Here is a 10,008-nt window from a genome sequence, read left to right as displayed (position 1 = left end):
AAAATCTCTGCTATTTATGGTTGCACTTTTAAACAATTGCTTCTTTTAAATAATTACTTTTGTGTGTTCATCCAGTTATCCAATTCTGCTGTTGCTTTTGAGTCCTGCCATTGTGATTTAGTTTCTAAAGGTAATAGCCCCCTGTGTTTCTGTCCTCACTTAAGTCCATCACTAGTGCTGCCTTTTCACAGTGTTTTCTTTTGTGATCAGTTTTCAAGCTTTTGTATTTTTTTGTTAAAATCTTGAAGTTTTTATTGATAAAGCTTTGGGTATATCTTATAATGCCACATGATATAAGGTATATAAGAGAAAATACCTTACTGACACTTGGGAGATATTTGTATCACTAATGTTGATAACTGTCAGTCAAACAATAGCTAAGTTTATAAATGATTGCCATCTGTCTTGGGAGATGGTCATGTGAAATAGCTTTATATGGAAGAAAATATTAAAACTGCTACATTTGTATATTTGAAGAGGATATGCGTGTCTCATTTTTACTGCTGATTAGTGTTGCCTTCCTGAAATTAACTATGTTTTCTTATTGCTGGTTTGATAAACTTTCAAAATACTGCTTTGAACTCCACGGATATATTTAGAAAATATTGGTAGGACCATTTTGCAGTGGCTTGCCTGAGTTCAGTGACAGTTTAGGTGCTTTAAAAGAGCATTTTCCAGTGCTTTAGTGAGTAAAAGCTTGGTCATGCCTTGTGGAAAACTGTGGATCTTATGTTAGCCTGGAACTTTCAGTTACTTGAGATAATTCTAAGGATGACGATACATGCCAGTCTCACTTTTGAAATCCAGTAGTAGTTGGAGAAATCTAATGTAATTAGTTTGTGATTCTAGGACTTCTCAGTTGATAAACTGTCCTAGAATCTTAGTTTCCAAGTGTGTATGTTTGAGGCATCATAACCAGTAAATTGCAGTTGCCATGATATAACAACTTTTCCATGTTTGTTCTCAATTTTCCTGGGCGGAAAAGCCAAGTAGGTAAAAATACCTGGCTGGCTGTGTTGCTGTCCTCTGGCTTTTCTTTCCCAACTTTAGTCACAAAATGGGGGTTGTGTACTCCATCAGAAACTATAGAAGGTTCCTTCTGATGGGAGGTTCCAAATTTTGCAGGCCAACAGCTCTACCAGTTTCTTTCTGCTGTTACAGAATGAGACCAGTGGTTGTTTTACTGGACAGTCAAAAGCCAGCTGGCTGGTGCTTCCCGGAATGACGCACCCCACAGTAGGGCTGGTGATCTGCTTGGAACAGGGTTGGGAAGCCCCTGTGATAAAACTGATACACCAGTGGAAACGTTTCTGTTTGGCACAAACAGCAGCAGCTGCTCTGTTTCCAAGGGTTACAGGCATACGCTGTGCTCCCTAGCATCACTGGAGCAGTTGCCCTTTGAAGATATATCGATGTGCTGCTTTGGCATGTCATTCCTGTTGCCTGGCCTGTAATAACTTTCTGTACTCTTGTGAAACGATTTTCAGAAAGGTCTGACTTAAAACTGTCTTTTGGTAGTTACTCCCTTCACCTACTTTTGAGGACTTCATGCCATTGTTGTTCTTAAAGGATTAATCTATCTTCTACTTTAGTTTGAACTTCTTCCATTTACTTTTCATAAAAATGTGACAAAAGTGAGGAGAAATGAAAGCTTTTTATACTGTATTGCCCTTTGGAAGAATAAAGGATGCTCTAATGTGAAACTGAAATTTGAGGGGGAGATTTTCGAAGTGAAAGTCTAGGGTAAAGAATCCTTCCCAGTCATCTTTCTGACATCTGCCTTCACTGCTGAAGCAGAACAGCCCGCTGAGTTCAGAGGGCTGTGCTCGTGTCTGGAAAGAAGTGGAGAGGTTGAGAACCTCACCTAATCATTTGAGGAATTTGTTGAATCACTTTGAGTCCAGGAGATAATTCCACCAGACCAAGTTGTCCTTGTGCTTGAAAAGAGAACCCGCCTACACACATCAGCATTGTCTGCAGTGTGAGGACCAATGGTTCTGTCTTCTTGTCGGAATGATGCTTATTTGTTAGAGATTTTTATGAAGGGTCAAGGAATTCTAGTATGTTTTACAATTGTTAACAGGTACAAAGCCTCAGACCAAAGAGGTGGCATAGATCTAGAAATAAAATTTCATGCTAAATAAATTAACAGTATTAACAGTAATGTGGCATGTTGAGTGCCAGAAGTGACAGAAACTCTGCCCGTGAAGATTTTAGACAAGGTTTCTGGAGGCTGATACAGTGAATGCTACAGTCATCCCAACTGTGTGCATAAGGTAAATTTTTAGTGTAATTATAGTCTTGGTGTAGGCTACAGAGAGCAGACCTTTGATTAGCAATGAGGGAGGAGGCATTTACCCTGGTGATTAAATTGTTTGAGCGCTTTACAGAAACTTCACTTCTTCAAGACATAGTTGCCTTTCTGCTTACAAATTTGCTGCACGTGTTAAATTGCTTTTTTTTTTCTTATTTTTCCTTGCATTTTTTTTCTAGAGTAGTGTAGGAGATAGTGTAACTAGTGTGCTGACAGTATTATTTGAAGTGGGAAAATATGTGAAATACCTAAACCTGTAATGCATAGTCTGTTACCTATTCATGGTGTCAGCTAGCACAAAACCACTGATGGCTGAAAGTGCGTAATATTATTTAATTTACTTGCCCATCACAAGTTGCTAAAAACCTCTGTACCATTAGCCCCCTCCTCTGTCTCCTACTGCCCACCACAGTGCTCCTAGCTATCCGTACCCCGCTTATTTGCCTCTTCTAAAGGTAAGAGGTCTGGCCGCTTATTACCCACCCTGTATCTGTCCCTTGGCAGAACTTGCTAATAAGTGTTATATCTATTTTATTTATCCAATTTACGCTCTCTACCCTTTTAGTAAAATTAGCTGAAATTCTGAAGTATTTTTAGTAAAGTTTACACAAATAAATTGTCTTCTTTCCTTAGGAAACTAAACTTCGAAAGGTAATTTTAAAAGGATTTGTTTGTTCAGAGATTCCCATGAGATCTCTCAGAATTTTGCAGAATTAAATCACTTGTTTGTGTAAGCATTGGTTTGTTTTTAAAAAATGTGCTTTGTGTTTGATATCATAGATGGTTGTACTACTTTATCTAGCAATAATATTTTAGATTTTAGAGAGCAAGTAATCAACATAGCAGAAAGATTTATATTTCAGTAAAGGATTTATTTTTCAGAGAGTCGTGCTCCATTTGGACATGGTTCTTCTAGTTGCATGTGTGCTTTGCTTTCTCCTGTATTAGATTACAGAACTGTACTGGACATGTTCAGAAATCTGTGATAGACAGGTGCAAATTGCAAGTTAGCACTAAGCTACATCACTGATTTTTTCCTAGTCAGTAATTTGAAATGTTCCAGGCTACAGAAAATATATTCATCTGAGATATGCTGAAATTCAAAGGTGTGTTAGATGAAGAAATTGAAAAATGTTAGTGGGAAATCAGCATCATTTTCTGGCTGATGAGGTGCTTTGCTGCCTTTCCTTCTGGACAAGCACATTGCTGCGAGACAGGCTATACAAGCATATTTCAAGGGAAGGATTATTTGCATGGTTTATGACTTTTTCCAAGGAAATGCAGAGCAAAAGCTAAGACCTCATAAAAGTGCCGTACAGGGAGTTCTACCTTGTTGTCTTTACAACAGCTTCTATAATTTGACCTCATTTGGAGCTAAGTCTTTGGTCATTTCTGTAGTTTAATATTAAACTTATCATTGGAAAAACTTTTCTGACTTTGAGTGTCAAGTTTTTTTTCTTGTTTTGACATGAAAAATACTAAAACAATTAAGTGTAGCTTCTGGGTTTGGAGTCAAGGCATCACTTGTACAAATGATGCTGATAGAGGTTATTAATCCTCTAGTCTTTGTGTGCATTCAATTTGCTCTGTAGATGGATGTTTATAAGCATTTTTGCCTTTTTTTCTCCCCTTACAAGAAATTTGTTTCTTGATATTTTTCTTTCAGAATTCTTCTCAGTGTCTAACATCTGGTTTTCTGTCCTATTTCCTAACACTGTATGGTTTCCCATCTTTTGAACTTGTGCACGTTTAGGCTCTGTGCATCCCTGGTGTAGCATTCATGCTACACAGAGGAAAAAGTGGGTGACTATGTTCACCTCCAGGTTTGTTTTCATCTGAAGTTTTCAAAGTGGTGTGATAACCCTTTGTGGCACCCGGCGCCTTCAGTCCTCAGTGAAAATACGTTGCGTGCGGTAAGGTCATAAGAGTTTTTAATGTGCATGCATACAGAAAAACCCACCATATTTCTTTAAAGAACATACGTTGTGAACTTGCAAAATTGAAGTCTGGTTGTGAAGGTGATCCTCTGATCCTGTGATTAAGAAATAACATTAATGAAGGTCCCAGGAAGTGGCGGATGGTGGTGAAAATACAGTAAAGGCCGGGCGCCGGTTTGTGCCAAGCTTTGGAGACTGTAATGCCGGTGTTGTGTAACTATGAGAACATCCCTCCAGGTTTTAGCTGTTTGAGGACCTGTTCACCACACTGGTGGGAGACTTTCTGGATTCTAACTATTATCGCATTGGCTGAATAAGTATGGAACAGACAAAGTTCGTGTAGATAAGAAATACAGCCTATATGGGAGTCTCTTAGTGTTGTGTATGAATAGCTTGATGACTCTTTTATACTTTAATCATCAAACATGAAATACCACTAGCTTGTTTTCTTTAAAATAGCTTCATGTGTTACATGTTATTTCAGCGATACCTTGATTTGCCTACAGAATGTACTGGGTGGAATGAAGGCAGTATGTGGCAGCCAAGACCTGCCCCTCCAGAATATAGGTTGAATTCTTAGGACTGCAGTAATGGTGTCACTTAAGTACTTCTTTTTAAAACTACTTTTAGCTTTGAATGGTGGAAATACCCCATAGGTAAAAGTAAATAAACAAACCAGGAACTGCAAATATTTAAGTAATATGTTATAGAAGGCTATAAGAAGCACTTTTTATTTTGTCTGTTTAATCTTGTTCTACATCTTTTTTTATTTTGAGGAATGACTGAAGAGCAGCTCAAAAGAAATTAAGGAACAGAGATGTTATTTTTTCATGCTCTGATCCTGTTTTTCATAATATCTTCACTACCAATTGCTATCCTTCCTTTGTCCTCTGCTAAAAAAATCAGCATATATATACAATTTTTTTTTTTGAAAGATGCATGTTCAAATTTCCAAAATTAATTTTGAGAGTTAAATTGAAAGTGGGCAATTGATACTTTATTTTCAGTTCAATTTAAAAATTATTAAATTCTGACTTGCATAAAATATACCTTTCTTTTTTTTCCAGAGGCGTGGAGCAATTTCCTATGACAGCTCTGACCAGACTGCGTTGTACATTCGTATGCTAGGTAAGCATACCAGTTTCTATATTGCAAAGTTCTAACGTTTATGATTGATTTAAATATTGCGTGTTGAGTTTTTAAACTTGTAAAATTCCCCTTCTCTTGGGTAATGTTCTGGTTGGATTCTTTAGAACAGTTTGGAATTGTTGTGTTGACTTGGGTTTTTTTGGGTTTTTTTTTGCCTTTTTTTCTTTCTTTTCCAAGTTAACCATTGTGTCAGATGTTTTACTCCTATATTAAAAAAAAAAATGTTCTTATAATTTATGTAATGTGTTTGGTAGAAGTGAAGTTTTCCAAATGACTCATGACTGATCTTTATTTCTGTGATGGAATTTATCACCTCTGCATGGTGTCCTTCTGGTTAAAAGTGTAGTTCAGAGAACATTTATGTGAGAGTTACCACACACTTTGAAAAACTTGAATACTGAGGCTACAAAACTTTCAAGATGTTCTTAAAATAACGATATGATTTTAAACAATACTGCTCTTACTAATTCTAGAAGATGACTTGGGAAAGGAAAGGACACATGACAGGGCCAGTGGTTTAGTCAAGTTGCCGAGGAAAGTTTCCAGAGTAGCAACTAGATAAAGGATGAACCCAAATTAAAAAGAAAGTAAGTATTGGGAGGGGTGAGCATCTGGGAGACCTTCTGTGATAGTGCAGGGCAAGAGGAGTTGAGATCAGGCCTTGAGAGAAGAAGGATGCAAAGCTCTTGCTGCTGGGTTCGGAGCTGCCTGCGCCTCTTCGGAGGCTGCTGGTGGTGCAGATGGCACCGGGGACTGCGTATGTGCGCTGAGTCTTTTCCCCACACATCTATGCCACTTAATTTAAGCCATCTTGAGCTGTGATTTTGTGTTGAAATAGACTATGAATGCTTGCATGATGTCTTGCAGGGCTCGACGAACGTCAACAGCTAGTGATTATAAATTCTTAACTGGCACCAATTAAATCAGCCAGAGCATGTCTTTTTATGCCCTGAGTCTTTCCAATTTACTTGTATGTTGTACCTATTAAAGTCTCCAGGAATGCATAACTGTATTTTCTGTGATGTTAAGGTTGTAAGCTACATGCCTGTGTATGCATGTGTATATATATATATATATATGAATTTATAGTCAGAACCTACATATGTAGACATACACCCATGTATGTATACATAAATCCTTGCATTTTTGTTTTTCAGTTACTTTTATTTTTTTTTTAAGTTTGAAGTTGTTAATACTATGGCACCACTATAGCACCGACTGCTGAAGGATTTTTAATAGGAGAACGTAATTATTTATGAGCTTTGTTAAGAGAAGGAGAACAAGACAGTGGTTTCTAAATGTTGAAAAAGCTGCTCTGTGTTTTTCGTTATTGTTGGAAATAGGCTTATTTATTTTCAAAAGTTAAAATAAGTTTTTCAGTTTTAATCATACCTTCTGCAGGATGAACACTAGAATTATTCAAATTGTGGGGTGTTGTTTTTTTTTCTGTTCTAGTCATGAGAAAAAGTAAATTCAAGCATGAGGTGGTTTTTTTTCCTTGATTTTGAGATACTGTTTTAAAACTAAATGTATACAGTGTTGTACTTAGAAAATACATTTTTTTGCTTCAAAATCCTATAAATTGAGTACTTTCAGTTCCACACAGGGGAAAATATGTATTTATTTAAAAAAATGCACTGGTATGCCTGAATTAAAAGTATTGTAGGTGCATGTCTATGTTTTTATCTTTTTAAAATTAATCTACTAATGATAGAAACTCAGCTTGTTAGAAAACAATTTATGGGGAAAAATAACCGGACTTCTTTTGCTTCTTTGGAAGTTTAACTGTACCATGTAGTAGTTAGGCCCATCATTTCTGCAGAAACATTTGTGATAATGCTTGAGTAAATCTAGAGGAAAGCGATGCATTAATTCCTGTGGTTCCTGGTGTGTACATCTCAGCTGAGGGCAAAACCTCACTTGGTTTGAGATCTTTGAGTATTCTCATAGGCAGAACTGGAATATTAATTATTCAACTATGTGATGGGCTCTTGTTATGAATAGTGTAGTGATGCTGCTGCTCAGAGGCAGTCAGGCTTTTGAAGGATTGACCTCTCCTAGCTTTGGCTGTGGGGAGGAGGGTACCAACAAGCAAACAAAAAACTGCTCATTGGGTGTTTGAATCAGTGTGCTAAATTTGTATCACTTTTTCACTTGTTGGCGATCACTTTGTTTTTCCGAATGTTATATACACTATACTGTACAAGCTAGCAACTGTTTACAGATTTATTGCTATTATATTTGTAAATGGGCTGGTAAAAAGAACAGACTGAAAGCTGAACAGTTGTTTCTACATACTGATGCATCCATTCATATCAGAGTAGATTCAAAAATTAATATATTCAATTAGAAATTTTTGCACGAAATGTGAAGAATTGCATTACAGTATTGTAATGAATCCTCAGCTGTAACTTATGGGGAAGTTAGGCACAGTCATGAGAGGTTTTGCCGTTTACTTGATTGGCTATTATTCCAAGCACACTATATCTACTAGTAAAATGTGCTGCCAGAAGGCATTTATTTTAGCAGACCAAAATTATAAAGCTAGGGGTATCCAGGACACCTCCCTCTGCCTCTGTTCAGTTGTACTGGCTGTAGAGTTCCTTCCTTTAACATTTTCAGGCTGTTCCAATTGGAATCCAACGGAAATTAATTTGCACCAAGTAAAAAGAAATTCCTGTGGTATGGCAGTGTTTCCAGGTTGAATTTATAGGATCAAATTTTGGGGGCACACAAAATAAACAACTAACTCTTAACTGTCTTCATCAGTGTCGATATAAACAAACAGCATTGACTCCAATGACTCATCTGTCATACCCCATTCCCAAAATATACACTAAGCCACTCCCGAGTGGCTTGTTTACTATTTTAAAATATAGATACAGATGCAGCATTGTAGAATTTTTCTTTTAATACCTTGGAAAGGCTAATATATCTGCATCACCTCCTGTCAGCGACTTCTCTCAGCAGCTATGAGGAATTCTCAAAATTTCCTGTAAGCACTCCTGTGTAATCTTGATGCATTCTTGGGTTTTTCTCTTCTTTGCTTTTCTGGTTTCTTTCTTGTTGTTTTATATTGCCTGAAAGTTTTGCTGCTGTGCGTGGGGTGAGAAGAGTGGGGCTGTGACTGCTCGAATCAGTGAGCGTGCACCTCTCAACTAAAACTGGAGCAGTTTACCCTCCTTTAGAGGTCTCGATCACCTCAAGCAGGTAACAGTGGAGGCACGTTGCTGTGCAGTGCAGGTGCATGCTCTCCTCCTGTAGCGCTTGTTGTGTTGTTTTCTTTTTGCTTTAATTCTGGTATATTTGGCTGACCTGTCTGTCATCTGTTTCTCCAACAAATTTAGTAGAAACTTTAATCTCTGAAGCCAGTAGTTGTTGCTGGAGATCCTGCTCTTCACAACTTCATGGCTTTGACTGGGGTGGTTTACCTTGAGATGGCTGCCGTAATTTCTGTTCCCAGCTGTCCTCTGTGATCTCTGGGGTTTCTGCCCCACTCCAGAAGGTCTCAGCTCCCCCAGCAGCTGCTGATTGTTACTGAGCCCCGCTGGAGCGTTGGGGTGGCACCGAGTGTGTGCTGGGTAACCCAGGCGCACAGGGATGTCAGCTGTGGCATCTCAGCTGCCTCGGAGGGATCAGAGCTTTCCTTGTCTGAGAGAGGGGTAGGAACTAAAGGATCTTTTCTCAAGGTAAGTTTTGTTACTGGCCTGATTCCTTTTCAGTTGTAGCTACAAACCTTCCTCTTATATTCCTTCTTCCTCTATTTATTCTGTCTTCAATTGAGTTTCTCCCTGTACGGCCTTTGTCTTAAAAATGCAAGCAATCCTGGTCATGTAGAATTATTCTGGCAAAAATTCAGGCTAAACACTCAGCCAACAGATATCTTGTCACAATCATGCACAAAATCAGTATTTGAAAGGAAGGCTTCACATTTTTAAATCTTTCTTTTGATTCTTTGGATTCACAGAAACTCTCAAAGAGGAAAAAAATTCTTCTGGAAGTCCACTGTCATTAAGATGCTGGACTGGAATGTGTTCCCCTAAGATGAGTCTCTTCAGAGTGGCTAAAGAGACACTTAAAATGTAAACTGTCAGCTTGCTAATGCTTCTGGCTCCCCCAAGGAAATTTACCAATAAGCAAGTGGTGTGATCTGATAGTTTCAAAAGGTTTTTGTAACCACTTCAAATTTAATTTTTTTTGTTTAAGGTCTAAATAAACAAAACCTATTAATAAGTTCTTTTGGTTTAGGTGTTGAATTTTAATGTTCTTTCAGACACCGTAATAATGATTGGCTCTGAGGTTGGACTTCCATTGCTGTTTGAAGGAATTGTGTAACAGTGTCCTTTTGTCTGATAAAAGTAATGTTAAATTTGAAATGTCTTGTGCCTTTACCTATGATGATAAACATGTCTCTTCCTTAAAATTAAATCCTGTATAATTTCAGAGTCATAAAGTTACAAAAACTTCATGCAGGATTTCTCAAGCAAATCAATGCAAATGTTATGTTGTGTGCAAACACGATGAAGTGGGTGAATTTGGGATCTATTGATCTTTGCAGGTCAGATGAACTGAACAGTGAATGGATAGGGATGGCCCAGTGCTTCTGGA

At 37.7% G+C, this 10,008-nt stretch overlaps 1 protein-coding gene across 8 annotated transcripts in view; it reads left to right on the top strand.

The window, feature by feature from the left end:
- PDE7A (phosphodiesterase 7A) overlaps positions 1 to 10,008 on the top strand; it is an 82,465-nt gene that overhangs the window by 36,385 nt on the left and 36,072 nt on the right. For all 8 annotated transcript variants that reach the window (XM_065053665.1, XM_065053670.1, XM_065053662.1 and 5 more), the window contains exon 2: positions 5,319 to 5,379. In XM_065053665.1, coding sequence (XP_064909737.1) covers positions 5,319 to 5,379 — 61 coding nt within the window. The remainder of the gene's footprint in view (positions 1 to 5,318; positions 5,380 to 10,008) is intronic.

This window comes from Columba livia, chromosome 2 (assembly GCF_036013475.1).
Source record: "Columba livia isolate bColLiv1 breed racing homer chromosome 2, bColLiv1.pat.W.v2, whole genome shotgun sequence".
In the NCBI taxonomy this organism is placed as follows: domain Eukaryota; kingdom Metazoa; phylum Chordata; class Aves; order Columbiformes; family Columbidae; genus Columba; species Columba livia.
This window is presented reverse-complemented; position numbering and strand designations above follow the sequence as displayed.